This window comes from Zalophus californianus, chromosome 16 (genome assembly GCF_009762305.2).
Source record: "Zalophus californianus isolate mZalCal1 chromosome 16, mZalCal1.pri.v2, whole genome shotgun sequence".
Classification (NCBI taxonomy): domain Eukaryota; kingdom Metazoa; phylum Chordata; class Mammalia; order Carnivora; family Otariidae; genus Zalophus; species Zalophus californianus.
In genome coordinates, this window is record NC_045610.1 from 58,868,547 (window position 1) to 58,886,283 (window position 17,737).

The 17,737-nt window shown below is 64.6% G+C and overlaps 1 protein-coding gene across 12 annotated transcripts in view; it reads right to left on the bottom strand.

Moving 5' to 3' along the window:
- TMC6 (transmembrane channel like 6) overlaps positions 1-17,737 on the bottom strand; it is a 20,609-nt gene continuing 2,872 nt past the window's right edge. For 5 of the 12 annotated variants that reach the window (XM_027626504.2, XM_027626507.2, XM_027626502.2 and 2 more), the window contains 20 exons: positions 16,827-16,965; positions 16,534-16,676; positions 16,281-16,406; positions 15,833-15,991; positions 14,594-14,699; positions 14,349-14,445; positions 13,864-14,124; positions 13,305-13,495; positions 11,410-11,554; positions 10,203-10,358; positions 9,696-9,847; positions 9,508-9,589; positions 9,197-9,294; positions 8,329-8,424; positions 7,951-8,026; positions 7,156-7,289; positions 6,884-7,060; positions 6,688-6,766; positions 4,506-4,573; positions 1-736 (listed from right to left, as the gene is read on the bottom strand). In XM_027626504.2, the coding sequence (XP_027482305.2) occupies positions 418-736; positions 4,506-4,573; positions 6,688-6,766; positions 6,884-7,060; positions 7,156-7,289; positions 7,951-8,026; positions 8,329-8,424; positions 9,197-9,294; positions 9,508-9,589; positions 9,696-9,847; positions 10,203-10,358; positions 11,410-11,554; positions 13,305-13,495; positions 13,864-14,124; positions 14,349-14,445; positions 14,594-14,699; positions 15,833-15,991; positions 16,281-16,406; positions 16,534-16,676; positions 16,827-16,882 (2,721 nt within the window). In that variant the 5' untranslated portion in view covers positions 16,883-16,965 and the 3' untranslated portion in view covers positions 1-417. Of the gene's footprint in view, positions 737-3,523; positions 3,960-4,505; positions 4,574-6,687; positions 6,767-6,883; positions 7,061-7,155; positions 7,290-7,950; positions 8,027-8,328; positions 8,425-9,196; positions 9,295-9,507; positions 9,590-9,695; positions 9,848-10,202; positions 10,359-11,409; positions 11,555-13,304; positions 13,496-13,863; positions 14,125-14,348; positions 14,446-14,593; positions 14,700-15,832; positions 15,992-16,280; positions 16,407-16,533; positions 16,677-16,826; positions 16,966-17,107; positions 17,326-17,464; positions 17,587-17,737 lie in introns of those variants that run through there. The other 7 variants (XM_027626505.2, XM_027626510.2, XM_027626511.2 and 4 more) reach the window with 7 other exon arrangements.

Below are 17,737 nucleotides of genomic sequence, written 5' to 3' on the forward strand. Positions count from 1 at the left end.
TTTTGTGTTTCCTGGACATTTTATTCATTTATTCTTGTAAAGTAGCCTAAAATAACAGTTGAAAGGTGACTTTCACAAAGCGTTTTGCACACGCGGAGCAGAACTCAGGGCACCAAAGGCAGTGACTTAGCGTGGCCTCTGGTGGCAGCTAGGGAGCTGAGCCGACACTGGGGGCGGGGGGTGTCTCAGGCCCACTGCAGACACCATGACCTTAAATCAGTCTGGCGAGCACCAGTGCTTCTGACGGCCAGGATTGTCAAGACGGTGTCTGGGAGACAGGCCAGCGTGTCCTCCGTGACCCCTTGCTCAGAGACCAGCGGAAGGAGTGTCTTTCTGTCTCCACTCCCCTTCCACCTAGGACCAGGGTTCCTAGGGTGAGGTGGCAAACTCCTGGCTCTGCCCAACCTCTTCGGAAAGTCACGAAGGACAGCACCGAAGGGGGTCACAGTCGGGAGAAGTGAAAAGCGAGGAATGGGAGTCAAAGTGGGCAAAGCGCACCCAGCATTCTGCCGAGCAGGTGCCTGTGTGTACTGTGAGAGTGCCTGCTCCCCGGGAGGACTTCCTGCAGGAGGTGGCACGGCCCTGGGCCCGGGAGGCCGACCAGATTTTGCCAGCCTGGGGAAAGCAGGGGACGGGTGGGTGACACAAGGTAAGCCGAGATCTGGGGTGACTGCTCATGACACCAGGCTGGGGAGCAGGGATCCTGGTACCCACAGTAGCAAAGGAGGCTCGGTGTCTAGAATCAAGAAAACAATAGGTACAGAGCTGCACTCTACAAAACTGTTGTGACGGCACCGTGGGAGAGTGGCAAAGACAGGGTGCTCAGTCAGTCGTAGCAGGAGATGCGGAGAACGGGCTTCTGAAAAGCGAGGAGGCCAGAAGAGGCGTCGGGGCTAACACCGGTTCTAGTGACAAAGGCGAGCTGAGCGGCTGAGCACATGCTCACTGACAGGAGTGAAAATGGAAACCGGCATTTCAAGAAGATTCTTCCCAGGGGTGGAGCAGGGAAGACCTACATAGGAATCCCGAAGGAGTCATTAATTTGCTAGCTCAGCGCATCGCACCTCAGTGGGAACACAGTTGACAAGCTCTACTTGTGAGACTGTGGCCGGACCAGTGGCCTGGGGAGCAGGCCGGGCCCCCCAGTCTGGCGCCCCGGCTGTGAAAGAAGTACGTTTCCAGACGCCCCCTAAGTGGGCAGTACTGCCCTGGGCTTAAGAGACCTGCATCAGATGCTACATAAAGCACAGAGCAGTGGTCCTCAGCCCAGCTGCGTGTTAGACTTACCTGGAAACTTGGTTTGTTGTTTGTTTGTTTTTTTAAAGATTTTTATTTATTTATTTGACAGAAAGACACAGCAAGAGAAGGAACACAAGCAGGGGGAGTGGGAGAGGGAGAAGCAGGCTTCCCGCGGAGCAGGGAGCCTGATGCGGGGCTCGATCCCAGGACCCTGGGACCATGACTTGAGCCGAAGGCAGACGCTTAACGACTGAGCCACCCAGGCGTCCCTACCTGGAAACTTTTAAAATCCCAGTGCCAGGACACCTCCCAAACCAACGCAAGCAGAATCCCTGGGGCTGGGCCCCTAGTCGGTTCCATTGAGCAGCCAAGGCCGAGAAGCAGTGGCATGGAGGAATCTTGTCATTGGCCTGAAATAGCTCTATCGACCTCCTGTGCCCTGGAATAGCAATTTCTAAGAGTTTGGTTAGCCTCGTTTGGCACTTAAAGCTCACTTTTTCTTTTTTTTAAAGATTTATTTCAGAGAGTGTGTGCAACGGGGAGGGGAAGAGAGAGAGAGAGAAGCAGACGCCTGCCGAGCGTGAAGCCCATTGTGGGGCTGGATCCCATGACCCTGAGATCATGACCTGCGCCAAAATCAAGAGTCGGACGCTCAACGGACTGAGCCACCCAGGCGCCTCTTTTTTTTTTTTTGAAGCAAAACTTCTGGGCCAAGCATGGTGCGAACCAAGCACTGTATAGGAGCTGCGTCATGTGCTCCAGCAACCCCCTGAAGTAAGGAGCTGGGCTGGGCTGGGCAAGGTCACGGAACACGCCCAAGGCCATCCGCTAACAAGGCTCAGAATCCAGGCCCGCTCCCCCGTGGGCTCCATCGCAGAAGGAACACGACGAGATGCCCCAACCAGAGGGTCTGGGCCACGTGCATCAGGAACAGGACAGGAGGCAGACAGACGCCACACGCGGGGGCGGGGCAGGCGAGGCTGCAGCCTCGGGCAGAATTGCTTCAGAAAACCTAGGTTTTGCTGTTAAGATGAGGCCCGCACACGTTATTGGGGATGATCTTCCAAGTCGAGCAATTGTACGTATTCAACACACGTACCGAATGCCTTGAGAGCAGCACCTGCGTTAGTGCCCGAGTGACAGGACTCACTTGTCACAGGCAGCTTGTCTTTACCTCCCAGGGGCTGGTGACACAGGTGGTGGTGCCAGCTCAAGCCGGAAGTGGCCAGTTCGTGCCCCCCCCCACCGGACAGTGCATCTGTGACCATTCAGAGGGAGGCGCAGGAAGGGCGGTGTGGCCCAGAGAGCCCTTGGCCAGCCTCACGCCTTCCGGACTTCCCACCCAGCTTCACCCCGTGGTGCTCATGCCCGAGATGCAGCCAAGAGTGGCCGCCTGGGGTTAGCACGAGCTCTTTGCAGAGATCTCGAAGCACCATGTCGGGGACTGGCCATGACCAGCCCGGGAATCCTGAGCTGTCGGGGGCACCAAGGGCGCCGTCCCCCACCTACAGAAGTCTAGGTGACGCCTGCCCGGTGAACCTCCAAGGCCATATCAGCAGATGGCACCTGCCCCTGCACGTCTGCCAAACAGGAATACCCCTGTGAGACCATCTAGGAAAGCGTGGACCCATCCGAGGGTATCTCTGCTTAGGGTATCTCCACTGCGGGTTTGACCTGGCCCTCCCCACTGCCTTGCTCAGGCCCGAACTTTGTTCTTCTGGATCCCCCTGTGGGATGAGGAGCAGTGGGGCCCATCACTGCACTCTCATCCTGCTTCCCCACCTGGGGCCACTCCCCCAGCTCCTGCAGACATGGGGTGCTGGGGCTGTGACAGCCGAGCCCCTCCTTCCCGTACGCTCAGGTTCACGGCATCCCACAGGACCCTCAAACCGCCTGGCAGGATCTGAGGGCTCCCCATCACCCACCACAGGCAGCCAGACCCCCTCCTGCCCCAGGCCTGGGTGCTGGCCGCCCCTCTCCCCATGGCTCATTGGAAACTGAGAGCTCTTCCCCACCAGCCTCTCCCCAAATTTGCCTTCCACTGGCCTGGTACCCACTGAGCATCGCCACTGACGGCTTCATCGCCCTGGACACTGCCTGCCTGGCTCGCCTGCATGGGCGCAAGCCCCCTGGGCACAGGCAGGTCAGGGGCGACCTGCAAGCTGTGCCGTGGTCCACCCTGCCATCTGGGGCTCAGCCAGCAGAGGGCACCCTGCGCTTTAGTGCCAGACGTCCCCCCAACCCTGCCCCCTAACCCCACGTCGGAGGGCACTGGAGGGCGGAGTGCGGAAGAGAAGCATTCAGCCAGAAAGAGGAACTCCGGGGCGGGGCGGGGGGGTTCCCACGCCCTCCGCCTACAGGTTGTCCACAGGGTGAGGGTACACCGCACAGCGGTGCGTGCGTGCACTCAGCAGGCCCGGCTATAAGCACAGAGTCCCAGGAGAAGCTCATTTTGCAAAACATGTTTTATCAGAATAAATAGAGTCCCAAGCAGGATACAGTCCACTGGGTGTGCCCCCCCACTTGCCCACCCTCCAGTTCCAGCCTTGATGGGCTGCTGAGTCCCGGGCCGGCGTCAGTGCCTACGGGGCTGGGGAAACAGAGGGCGACCCAGGCACAGGCCACACCTGTGAGCAGACACAGAGCTGCAAGGCCTGTCGCTGTCCTACCAGGCGTCCGGATCATCCGTGAGCCTCTCAGCCTCCTGGGTTCTACCAGCCCTGCCAGAAGGGGGAGTCAGCGAGGGGCCCCTGGGACCTCAGGGTATGTGGGAGGCTGAGGAGTAGTCCCTCCAGCCGGGCCGAAGCCAGACGCCCAGCAGCCCTCCTCAGGAGCTGCCTTCAGGCCTCCAGAGGGTAAAGAAACCTCTGGACAGCCTCCAAGGGGCTGGGTGGGGCGTGGGGCGTCGGACGACTCAGTCCGTGGGTCCCTGCTGCCCAGGGATGAGCCCCGGGGCCTCGGACTGCACACCTGGTCCGGTGCGTGTACCGCCTGGGGACCGAAGGGGCCAGCTGCCGGGCACCCCGACTTAGAAAGGAGAGTGCCACGGCGCCCAGCTCGACCTGCCCCTGCGTGCACTTCTTTCTTCTCTAGTTTCCTTTTCTCACCAGACTTCACCACGCCTGAGCAGGAGAGCTGGGAAGGAGGGCAACCGGGGAGGCCGGCACCCCTTCCCTTCTCACCCCCCAGCTCCGCACGATGCCCGGCCCCGGCCCCTCCCCTCCACACTCACACGCCGAGTGCCCAACCCCTCCAAGGCCCCTCACCTGCTCCTCTCTTTCCTCTCATAGACGGAATGAAGCTTGTTGATCAAAAAGACTTTGTCTTCCCCCTCCTAGAAAGGCCGGAACACAAAGGGTGAGGGGACAGTTGTCCATCCGTCTGTCTGTCCGGAACAGACTATTCCATGAGACAAGCACAAAAAGTTTAAAGGGGAAAGAGGCACCAAACGAGGACGGAAAAACCAAGAGCCAGGCAACGGGCGTATATATAGATCGATCGATCTAAGCTTCCTAGTGGCCAAGGCGAAAAAGAAAATGTGATCAGGGGCACAGTGAAGGCCACAGAGCCAGCCCGACTTAATTTAAAACTGGCCCCGCCGCCTACTGACTCTGTATTGGGCGAATTACGTCCTCTTTGACCTCAGAGTCAGCATCTGTAAGCGGGAGATAAGGGTGTCTGCAGCACGGGGCTTGTGTGAGCTTCCACTGTCGTTCTAATTACCACCAACTTGGCAGCTTAAGACAACACAAATTCATCTTTCAGTTCTGGAGATCATAAGTCCAAAACGGCTCTCAATGGGCCTAGGATCAAGGTGTCAGCCAAACTGGTTCCTTCTGGAGACCCTTGGGGAGCATGCTTCCTTCCTCTCTCCAGCTTCTGGAATCTGCCCACAGCCCGTGGCTCGAGGCTGCTTCCGTCTGTGCCGGTGGGTGCAGAGGGCCGTGCCCTTGAGTAAGCCGCCCCGCCCAGGCCCAGAAAAAGCCGTTCCAGGGGCCTAGCCAAGCTCAGACCTGCAGCCCCCAAACCTTGCAACCGGGACAGGGCTTGGCCTCGGGGGCGGGGGGAGGTGGACACGGTCTGCCGCAAAGGCCCACCCGGAGGGCCTTTCCGCTCCCGGAGAACTAGCAGGTGGAGCTGGGATCCTACTCCCGACGCTGCTGTGCATCTACCAGCCCCACCTCCCCCGCCCCCCGGGACCCCGAAGGTACCCACAGGCCCTGGTGCACTGCACAGTAGGGCGGGCGGGAGCCGGCTGGCAAAGACCTGCTTCCGCCAGCTGTGGCCAGGTGACCGCCTCAGCCAAAATGCCTGGCCTTACGCCGTGCTCCCTGTGGGCGCGCCCAGACGCCCATATGTATAAGGGAAGGAGACGGGGGCCTCCTATTGTGTTACTTGAACCCCCTAAGAGGTGGGAGCTGTCCCTAAGGGACCTTCCCGCTTGGGGCCCGGGCCCTGCATCAGTGAGCCAGCAGCAGGGGCCCACGCCTACCGCACCCCAGCCCTGTCCTGCCCTGGCTGACACCCCGCGCCTGATCCCCGAATCCTTCTAAGGCAGCGTCCCAGGGGGCCCCCAGTACGCGCCCGGAGGAGGCACAACCCCCGGCCCCGTGCGAACGCCGGGCCACCAGCACACTGGCCTCAGAGTGACCCAAGCGTCCAAGGGACAGTGAGAATCTGCGGAAGGGGAACGGCCACGGGGAGAGTGACGGTGAGGTCCAAGCCCACCCAGCGTCTATGCAGGGACCCGCCGTTGCTGGCAGGTCCGGCTGAGCAGACCCCGGCAGGACGTGTCCCCCGGCTGGGAAAATGCCAGCCCGAGTGATCCAGAGGCCACGGTCGCTGGCTTTTAACCGGACGTGAGGCCCAGCAGCCAAGCAGAGAAAGGGCCGCCTTCGGGGCAGGAGGGACGGTCCACGGGGCCAGGCCGGGCCGCCTCTGGGTGGGCTTGAGCAGCTCGGGGCCGGCGGATCCCCAGGGGCTGACGATGCAGTGGGGGTCCCAGGAGGGAGCTGCCCCCGGGCGTCTCGGCCCACCCCGCCTCTCACACTTAACGACAAACCGAACGTGCTTAATACAAAGGACGAAAATCCGGGCTCACGTTTAACTTACTCCACTTGTTTGGAAAATGAGGGCAATGAACAGGGTCCATGTCCTGACGCGGGTCCCCCAAGAAGTCCAAGGGCTATTTCCAGTACCTCCTAGACCCTCAGAGAGACCGCAGCCCCGCAGGGCCGCCCGCCCAAAAATGCGGCCTCTCTCTGCCGGAGCCACGTCCCTCCCCCGCCCCTCCCCCCCCCGCCGGGAGCCCTGTCCCCAAGGGTGCTCCGGGGCGGCCGCTGCCTTAATCCCCGCTCCGCTTTGTACAGCCCCCCCCGCGCGGCCGGGTGTCATTTGTGGGGCAAAGAGAGCCTCTGGCGGCCGGGCGGGGGGCGGCGGGGCACTCACGTTGCTGATCTGCTCCTTCAGGAGGCAGATGACCCTCCGCTGACCCTTCACCACCTGGATGTGGAGGTAGATCACCGCCCTGCGGGATTGGGAGCCACGCGGTCGGGAGGGGCTCCACGCGGGAGGCCAGGGGACCGACAGGCTGGGGCCCCCACCCGGGCCGGTCCTCCTGCGGGGCCCACCTGCCCGCACTCACAGCAGCAGGGCCGACACCAGGTAGACGGGGAAGGTGTTCTCCACCAGGTACCGGTGGACCCAGGGCAGCCAGGAGACCCTGGGGCCCGCCTCCTCCAGACGGCGCACCCACACCTTGCCAGCCTCGTACATGCTGTCCAGGCTCCGGAACGGGCCGCAGGTGCTCGAGGGCTTCACCCTGGGGGAAGAGGGCGAAGGCGACCCCCACGTCACCCCATGCCGCAGCCCCCAACCCAGGGGACATGCCGCCCCAGAGGCCGGGCGCCCACTCACCGCCACACAGCGAAGCAGAGGAAGATAGCGGCTCCCAGGAAGGAGGGGAAGCAGAGCAAGGAGATGAAGACGGTGCTCATGTGCGAAGCCAGCCAGGGCCGGCGGGGCGCCTGGCAGTTGGCCATCAGGCTGGTCTGGGGACAAAGGCTGAGATCCGCCACTGCCACCACAGCCACAGCTTTGGGGGAGGGGGGTGCTTCCCGGAGGGGCCCTGGGCGACACCCCAGGCCAGGACGGGCTCCCCGCCCCCAGGGAGCAGACACTCAGAATGTGAGCCTGCGGGTTGCCACGCCGGTTTACGGAGGGGCGACTGAGGCGCACGAGGGGTGGCCTGTCCACCCTCCCGGATACGGAAGACCTGATGGGCACACAGTCACCTCTGATGGCTGTGCCCGGTGCTTCAGGAATGTCCTTTCCAGCGGGCCCCTGCGGACACCGTCCCGTCACACAGACGAGGACACAGGGCCAGAGGGAGAGGCTGGTTCTCCAGCACCGAGCACACCCCAACCCAAGGACAGAGGAGCAGGGGGCCCTTCCCTCGGCCCAGGAGGGGCCTGTAGCTCCGAGCAGCTCCCAGCCGCCGGCCGGCACCTCCAGACGCCCAGCAATGACCACGGGGCCCCCGACGCGATGCTGCCCAGTTGGGAAAGGCAGTGACGCTGGAGGGAGGGCAGTCAGGGGAGGACGGGAGGGTCCCAAAGCCCCAAGGCCCCGTGGCCGCCCACCCCGTGGCCCAGCCTGGCTCACAGGCTCCTGAGACCCTGCCACCCTCCCGGGGGCCCGGCGGACCCTTACCTTCTTGACATAGAAGACAAGCAGCAGCTTGACAATCTGGATGGCAGGGAGGAGAGGGGAGAAAACGACCCCCAGCCTGGGGAGGCAGGGAGGGGTGGGGGCTGCAGTCCAGAGGTGGGGTCGCGACCCCTGTGCTGCACCGCACAGCGACAGCAGCAGGGCCCAGGGTCACGAGATGCCCCACCCCAAGGCCAGGCTGGGGGAGGGCACCGCAAGAGGGGCCGCACGCTGCGTGCCCTGACAGGCGAGGGGTCAGGGCCCACGTCACCGCGGAACCCCCGAGCCGGGGCCTTGCTGCAGGCCTAAGGGGGAAAGGGGCTCAGCCTTCCGCGGGGGGCGGGGGGGGGCCGGCAATGGCAGGCGAGCGAAGACGCTTACCAGGTCAGGGTCTGCCCGTAAATCAGCTCCAGAACGTTCCCGGCAATGTCGAACTCCGGCTTCTCCCTCCTCTTAAGCTGCTTCTCAGAGATGAGCCTGGGGCAGAGGAGCCCCCAAGGGTCACTTGGGGGGGCCAATCCCGGAGACCAATCCCCGGCAGGCCGGCCGGTGACCCTCCCCTCAGGCGCCCGGTGGATGTCAGGGGACACGGCAGGCTGAGGTCCTCCACCTGAGGGGTTCGGGGCTACAGCTGACTTCCTCTCCGTCTTTTTTCTTTCTTTCTTTTTTTTTTTTAAGTAATCTCTACGGCTGACGTGGGGCTCGAACTCAGGACCCCGAGATCAAGAGTTACACGCGCCACCCACAGAGCCAGGCGCCCACATCCTGGTCTTTTTTCTAGGCCCAGGTATAAACATGCTCAACAGGCATCAAATGTTTTACGGACCGTTAAACATCCCGTTTTTAAATCGTTATTAAACTCCTATGTTCCTGGAAAAAAACCACAAACAGAAAAAAATAAAAGCAGTAGCAACACCGGCGCCCAGCAGCCTCCCGAAAATGTCCCTCCGTCCTTCCCTCCTTCTGTTTTCCCTGGACAAGACTGAGATTAGACATCATTTTGGAGACTTCTTTCTCCATCTAAAAACACATGACATCCTGACTTGGGTTTCGCTCGCTCGGATGCTCTTCCGCGGAAGAGGCGGCACGGGGGCGGGGCGATGGCCCCCAGGGGGAGTGAGGTCCTGCCTCTCGCAGATGAGGGTGCTCTGAGCCCTCCTGAGGGCAGGGGCGAGGGGTGCGGGGGGCGCGGGGGGCGGGGCGGGCAGCCCAGGTGCCCAAGGGGCGTGCGCGGGGCCCGGGGCCTCACCTCCACACCAGCTCCCCGAGCAGTGTGTCCAGCAGCACGAAGACGAAGTCCAGCACCACGAGCCGATACAGCTCCTGGCCCACAAAGTTCTCCCAGCACTGAAACAGACCGGGCCTCAGCCCCCGGGCCCCTGGTGCCCCCGCCACCCCGCCCACCCCAGCAGCCCACCCAGGGGCCCTCCCAGCCGCCGGAGACCCGGCCAGACGGGCCACACGGCCGGCTGCGGGCGGGCCCTCCACCCCCACCGCCAGCAGCAGGGCAGCCCCGTGACGGGCCCCGGTGGCCTCCTGCTGCCCCAGGGCCACCCTCACCTGGTCCTTCAGGGTGCCCACCCTGCGGCCTAGCCAGTGGTAGCAAAGAATGCCCAGGATGACCATCTTGAGGATGAGGTTCCTGTAGAGGACAGGGAGGCGGGGAGTGCTGATGAAAGAGGGGGGGGACCCGGGGGGGCAGGGGCCCCGCCCCAGGCAGCCTCCACCTGCCCCACCTGGCCACACACCTGCAGACGGCCACGTACACCTCCAGCACCGGCGAGTCGTGCCGCTCCAGGGCCGCCAGGCAGCGGAACAGGTAGGGGGCCCCCAGGTTGAGGAGGCCGACCACCACGGGCAGGGCCAGCAGCGCCCCCTCCTGCTCGGCGGACACCGGGCTCTGCAGGAGGAGGGGCGGCGGCGGTCAAGGCAGGTGCCCCGGTTGGGGGGAGCGGCCAGGAGGCCCCCCCCCCACCCGCCCCGGCGTGGAAGGAGAGGGCCAAACCGCCTCACAGCACCTCCCTCCCTCCCCAAGACACGCCCACCCCAGGCCTCCGCTTCAAACCACACAGGAAGGGGGTGGGGACACGGGGGTCAGAAAGAGAAATCCAAAAGGCAGGGGGAGCCAGAGCCAGAGCCGCCCGGGAAAGAGGGGGCCGGGGGGAGGGGGGCAAGCACCGGGGGGCCCGTCCAAATTCGGCAGGGGTCTGACCCTGTGGCCAGGGCTCCAGGGAAGGTCCTCTCTCTGCCCGCACCTTGATCATGAGCTCGGAGAAGGCGTAGACGGCCACGGTGCAGCCCAGCGTAGTCCCCAGGGACAGCAGCCACACGAGCCCCCGCACGGCCACCCGCCGCAGCCGCCCGCATGCGCTCTGGGAGCCCCGCCGTCGCTGCCACTCGGCCAACAGCTCCTGTGGGCAACGAGCCCATCACGAACCCCGCGCAGCCGCGCAGAGACACACGGGGGACAGCGGGGGGAGACTGGAGGGACCCAGGGGTCGCCTCCCTCCCACCCCCAGTGCTACCACCTGCCCCTCCCCGTCCCCAGGCACAAAAGAGAACACCGGGCAGGGTCTCAAGGCTGCGCCCTGCCCTCCATCCCCACCAACCCCCATTTGGTCACCCTGCTCCCACCTCGGGCTCACGCTGCATCCTGAGGCCTGCCCCGACCTCCCACCCACCTCCCTCCCCAGCCCTGCCTCCTGAGCCCCACTCCCTGCCTTGGAGGTGGGCGGGCCCCCAGCTGCCCAGAAGCCCTAAGGCGCAAAGGACACCTGGCCGGCCATGGGAGCTCCCTGAGGGCAATGAGGGCCCATCAGCCAGGTCAAAGCTGGGGGCACCCCAGGAAGGCAGAGAACATCCCACAAGGCCCGGCCTGGCCACCGGCCTTGGGCAAAGGACTGAACCTCAGGTCGGTGTGCTCACAGGCAGCACGGACAGCTAACAGTCCCTGTCCTGGGCTACCGTGTCGAGCCAGGGTGCGTGCCGGCAGGAGCCCCGGGGTCTCTGCCCACGGGGACCGCTGGCCGAGGGCCCCAAGAGCAGCCTAAGCCCCTTGCACCGGAGCGTCAGCCCGCGGGTTCTCCAGCTTGCGGCTAAGGGCGAACGGACATACTGAGCCCCCCAGGATGGAGGGCTGGCCAACAGCAAGCACCCACCTTGAGCACGCACGCACAGCAAAACGTGCTGTGAGCAGAGTGTTCTATTAACAAGGGCTCCTGCGCATTCGAGGACCCTGGACACTAACCCTGGCCAACGGGCGAGAGGCGGCCCCACATGGGTGACCCATACGGAAGAAAACTCCAGGACGATTCCCAGGGCTACCTCCTGTCCCTGGATTAGGGGCAACAGGCCAAGACCCCACCCCCGTGCCCCACGCACAGCTCTGGCCACATGGGCCTAAGTGGACGCGGGCCGGGTCTGTGGGAGCCGAGATGAAGTCAGGGCCCCTGAGCGGCTCACCTTCAGATGGGTTCGGATGTTGTCGTGCTGGAGGCGGGAGGCCCGTCTCTGGGTCACCTTGTGGTCCCAGGAGCAGAAAACGGTGACAGCATGAACCCCCGAGGTGCTGCCCACCCGGTAGCTCTCCCCGAAAGAGTGGGACATGCTGGGAGAAGCAGAGCCGGGCAGAGAGGTGACAAGGGGCACAGAGGCTGGGGAGAAGGCAGTCAGGAAGCTCGCCGTAGCTGAGAGCCGCCACTCACTCTGATTAGCCCTTCGGGCGCTAGATGGGCCTCCCGCCAACCCCCCTGCCCCTCCTCCAGCCCTGCGCTCTGGGCCTCCTGCCGCGGGCTGCTGGCCACCCTACATCAACCCTGTCTGATTCGGTGCCCATCGAATGCGGCCAGCAGGGCAGGGCTCCGTGACCCACTGACGTGGCTGGCCGCCTCCCACACAGACAGCGCCGCAGAATATGCCAACTTACCTCGGGCCTTTTGCACGGCCTGTCCCAAGAGCCAAAACACCTTCCTCTGCTTCTCCCCTGCCCACGCGTATTCAACCACCCTGTCTGACACGAGCACCTCCTCTAGCCAGAAGCCAGCCTGAGTCCTCCAGTGCCCCAGAACACCCCGGCAAGCACCTCCAGGGCTCTGGATCTTCCCAGCCTCCTCACTGGTCTGTCTTCTCCCCTAGACAGCGAGTTCCTTGAGGGCAGGCAGCATGCTCATTTACCCTCCTGCCCTGAGCTGAGCACAACCAATGTCTGGAGCGGGGAGGGGGATGAATGGTTGAGTGGGTGGAAGGAAGGAAGGAAGGAAGGGTGGATGCATGGATGGATGGACGGAGCGTGGATGGATGGATGGATGGATGGACGGAGCGTGGATGCATGGACGGAGCGTGGATGCATGGACGGAGCGTGGATGGATGGATGGATGGACGGAGCGTGGATGGATGGACGGAGCGTGGATGCATGGACGGAGCGTGGATGCATGGACGGAGCGTGGATGCATGGATGGATGGACGGAGCGTGGATGGATGGACGGAGCGTGGATGGATGGACGGAGCGTGGATGGATGGATGGATGGATGGACGGAGCGTGGATGCATGGACGGAGCGTGGATGCATGGACGGAGCGTGGATGGATGGATGGATGGACGGAGCGTGGATGGATGGACGGAGCGTGGATGCATGGACGGAGCGTGGATGCATGGACGGAGCGTGGATGCATGGATGGATGGACGGAGCGTGGATGGATGGACGGAGCGTGGATGCATGGACGGAGCGTGGATGCATGGACGGAGCGTGGATGCATGGATGGATGGACGGAGCGTGGATGGATGGACGGAGCGTGGATGGATGGACGGAGCGTGGATGGATGGATGGATGGATGGACGGAGCGTGGATGCATGGACGGAGCGTGGATGCATGGACGGAGCGTGGATGGATGGATGGATGGACGGAGCGTGGATGGATGGACGGAGCGTGGATGCATGGACGGAGCGTGGATGCATGGACGGAGCGTGGATGCATGGATGGATGGACGGAGCGTGGATGGATGGACGGAGCGTGGATGCATGGACGGAGCGTGGATGCATGGACGGAGCGTGGATGCATGGATGGATGGACGGAGCGTGGATGGATGGACGGAGCGTGGATGCATGGACGGAGCGTGGATGCATGGATGGATGGACGGAGCGTGGATGGATGGACGGAGCGTGGATGCATGGACGGAGTGTGGATGCATGGACGGAGCGTGGATGCATGGACGGAGCGTGGATGCATGGACGGATGGACGGAGCGTGGACGGATGGAAGGACGGAAGTGTGGGGGGTAGACGGGACAATGACCCATAATGACTGGATGAGGAGATGACCAGGAGTACTCAGAGCCAAGGTCGTATGGTGGAGGGCCATTACCTGTACACGAGGGTGACGCAGGTGATAAAGAAGGCTAGGCCCACAGTGAAGAGGTAGGCCAAGGGCATGCTGTAGGGCAGGCCGGCGGCCTCGCGGCTACACCGGCCGCCAGCGGGGGCTGGCGCACACGGCTGGTTCAGTGTGCTGTTAGCGTAGTAGCCATAGTACATGGCCGTGTGCGTGAAGCGGCCCTGCAGGGGGGAGGCCCCGTGGAGTCAGGGACTCTCCCCCTTCCCATCCCTGACCCAGCCTCAGGCTTCACGAGGCAGAGGGAGGGCACCCAGGGGGCAGGGCGAGGAGAAGGGCAGGGCAGGGGCAGAGAGGGGAGCACAGAGGGCCACAGCCGTCCCGGGGCTCCGCGGCCCCACGGGAGTCAGGGCAGGATGGCTATGAAGAACGGGCTGGCTGGAGCCCCTCCCGGGGAGTCCCGGCACAGCCAGGGGCGGCGGTTCCCTGGGGGAAGCCATGCCAAGCGGGGCAGAAGGCAGGGCCCCCGCCTGCAGACGCCCCCGGCCCCCCGCCCCCCCCCACGGCTCCCTCGCCCTGAGCGAGCCCTCACCCCGCCGGTGAGCAGCTCCAGGCCCGTGAAGCTGCGTGCAGAGCCCGGGGGGGCCGGCGGCGGGAAGGCCGCCTGCACGCCCACGATGAAGGCCAGCAGCGGCAGCAGCAGGAGGGCGTTGAAGGCCAGCAGGGTCTTGAGGAAGAGGAAGTAGGAGAGCACGCTGGAGCCGAACTGGCCTCCGATCTGCTTCAGGGCGTAGCGCCACGGCCTCAGGGCGTGCAGACCCGCGAGCAGCCCGAGCCCCAGGCTGTGCAGGGCCTGTGGGCACAGAGGCAGGAAGGGAAGGGACCTGCCCCGAGCTCGCGTAGGGGCGGGGGGAGGGGGGCGAGCTTGGAGGTGCAGGGGCAGTGGAGGGCACTGCGGAGGGGAGGGCGGGTCTGAGGGCTGCGAGACCCCACACGCAGGACAGCCACAGAAGAAAGGGGGGGCCACCCCACCCCCGCCCGGCCGCCCTGGGCGCATCCCAGACAGGAGGCTCCTACCAGGACGCAGGCGTCTCGGAGCCGGCCACAGCAGGGGAACAGCCCACGCGGGCCCTGCCGGCCCCTCTGCTTCCCCGTCGGGGTCTGGCTCTCCTCTCTGGGGGCACAGGCCGCATCAGGGTGGGACCAGGGACGTTCCGACTGCCCCCTGGGAGCCACCCGCGGCATGCTCAGGGCCCTTCTCACCGACCGCCCAGCCCCAAGGAAGTGGGTCTCGAGATGGCCCGAGGCCGACGGGCACTGACCGCAGGCAGCGTTTCTCGGCCAGGCCCAAGGGCATTCCCCGGAGCATGTGGTCCCGCTGGGCCGCCGGCAGGCCCTGCAGCTCCTTCACCAGGAGGAAGCGTTTCTCTACAGAAGGATGGGGCTCTGTCAGTGCCCCGCCACACCCCTCCCTCCCTCCCTCCCTCCCTCCTGCACCTGTGCCCAGGAGCCTGCACAAGCCTGTCTGCCCCTGCCGGCCACCCCAGCGCAGACCTCTGCCCACCCTCGCAGGCCCGGACGGCTGTCCTCTGCCCGTACCATCCAAGCCAGGCCCCGCCGTGCCCGCCGGCCTTGCCCTACTAGCTGTCTTCACTCACCGCCTCAGCCTATGAGCCCGGTGCCCTCCTCCTGCACCCTGACTCTCCTCCTGGGTCCCCCCAGGCGTCTTGCTCTGACCCCCAGTGCACCTGAGCCTCACCCGCCCCCCGGCTCAGCAGTGACGAGGTCCCCACCCCATCCCCTAGCACTTCTCACTATGCTCTTGTGGGGTGATGGGGGGGCCTGTAGACCCACCCCCCTCTCTCTCTCTCCCACCTTCGCTACCAGCCTGGGAGGGGGCACCACTTCAGCCCCAAGTGACAGACAAGGGGACACCTGGCCAGGCCTGCAAAGTGAAGCTGGCAAGTTGCCCAGAGCCCGCTCCTCCCTGCCCTGTCCATCCCCTATCACAGGGCCCCCACTAAACTGGGGAGGACACAGACAGGACCCCCACACGGTGCCTGAGCTCCAGGTACCGGAACAGCACAGGTTACCTGGTTGAAGACCGACCTGTGACACTGGCCCTGCTATGAACACTGTCCCTTGCCCTCTAGCACCTCCACACCCACCTCCCACCTCAGGGCCTTTGCACGTGCCCCGCTGTTCTAGTGTCACTTCCTCCAGGAAGCCTCCCTGGATCCCTGTCCTGCCGCGTGCCTTTCCTCAGTCTCCCTTGCCTGAGCCTGAGTGTGCTCTTCCGTTTGGTTTGTTCCCATCTGTTTCACTGGGCAGAAAACAAGCTGCTTGCAGGAGAGCTGGACCTGGTCCGCTCACCACCATCCCAGCCCAAAGCCGGGACCAGCGTGTGCAACACGAGTGCTCAGCGCGGGACGTTTCAGGGGCGCTGCCTGACATGGGCCAAACCCTTCACAGCCCAGCCGGCCCCCACCGCTCTGTCCCCCCCGCCCCGGCCTGACCTGAGTTCCTCCCCACCGAGGAGGCCGCGGGGCCCACTGGCTCACCCTCCTCCTGCAGGGCCGCGGGGTCCAGCTCCAGGTCGTAGAGGCGGAGGCTGGGCCGGGCCGAGCGCCTCACGCCCTTGAGCTCGGGCCGGCTGACCCTGCGTCGCAGCCGCACGGAGCGGTTGTAGTACTGGCAGATGACAGCACCGCGGCTACGGCCTGGGGGGGGGGAGGGGGCGGTCAGGGGCAGCGCCGGCCTGCGCCCGCCCCTCCCAGGGCCCACGGAGTCCCTTTACAAGAGACCTCAGGCACCACTGGGTTCCCAAGAGCCTATTTTTATCCCTGTGACTCTGGAGTCATTTTTGGAACCCAGCGAGGCTGCATGGGGCTGTGCTGGGCCTCCGGGCAGCGGACGGGAGGCTGCGGGGAGAAGGGCCCGGCCCCGTGCTGCACAGACCCCCGTCTGAAACCACCCCCCGCCCAGGCGAGGCTAGAGGAGCTCACTCACCAATAGTGCGACTGGGCATGCTGGCCAAGATGCGGAGCGTGGCTGTGCTGTGCACAAGGGCATCCTCGGGCCCCGGCAGGGCCTGCTGGCCACTGCCTACGAAGCAGAAAGACTCGTCCAGGTGTCCTGGAGACACGGCTGGCCAGAGATCTCCCCCACCCAATCCCCACCCCAGGCCTGCAGTGGGCAGGGAAGGCTCAGTGCCCTGCCCACAGCATCCGGGGCCCCGGGGCCCCGTGCCAGGAGGGCTCACCTGAGGTCTCCTGGCCTCCAGCCCCTGGCTCCCTCTGCTGCAGCTCCAGCCCCTCCTCAGCCACCCACTGGCTCTGCTCCTGGATGAGCTGGTGGAAGGAGTCATGGACTTCGCTCTCATCATAGGGGCTGGGCTCCTGGCTGCTGGGATGAGAGGGGATGGGAGCTCAGGATTCGGCTGACCCAGCCCTGCCCCAGCAGCGACCCCTTCCATAGGCCCTGGTCCAGGTGGCCTCTCCCGAGGCGGGGGGGAACGTCTCTGCCCTCCGGCGCCCCCAGCCCCAGAGCACTTACCCGTGGTCCTCTGGGGTCTCGGGAACATTGAGGACAAAGTTCAGCGGCTGGGCCATGTCTGTGACTCACGCCCAGCCGGTCGGCAAACCTAGAGCAGCTCAGAGCCTGGGCGCAGCCTCCAAAGCCTCCCTCTGCCCATCTGATGAGACAGGGAGTGGTGCACCAAGGTTGGCCCTCAGTGCCTGGTGCCCCGCCAAACTACCCACTCCCTGGGGACCGTGGGAGGTGCCCACAGCCTAGGCCACCTGAGCCCCTGCCTGCCCCCATCCCCTGCCAAACACCTGGTCAGGTTAGTGACCCCAAATAGGCCTCATGCCAGAATGGACCGAGGGGGAGTCCCTTCCACTGCTTGAGGAAGAGCGGAAGGAAGAGGGGGGTTCTGAGCAGTCCCCATCAGTTTCCTCTATGGCGCCAGTCCCTGGGAAGGGGGAAGGGGGTGGGTGTCTGTGGGCACAGCCCCAGGTATCCACCGCCCTCCGGGTGAAAAAGTTCAGGGCAGCTCCCAGACCTTCCTGTGCCTGCCCTGTAACCCCAGAGCACTTCCTCTCACAGGAAGCTCCTCCCACGGCTAGCCCTCCCCAACTGGGGGTGGGGGGGCCCCTCCAGCCCGACCCCCACCCAGTGCTGCCGGCCCTCACCTCCCCAAACAGGGATCACTGCCCTCCACACTGGGCTGGGCTGGGGCGCTGCAAGGTCACCAGTTCTCAGGAGACCAACTCCCCTACATTCCATCACCCCAGGGGCGGGCCAGGGCAGCTGGCTGGGGGAAGGGAGGCTGGGCGTTAAACAGGCCGCCTTTGTCCAGCCTTTGTCCGGGCAGAGGGCTCTGCCATCGCCTGGGACAACTGCAACCAGGGCGGCCTTTGTCTGGGCTCTTCACCCTGTGGGCGTGGACCGGGGCCCAGCCCTGC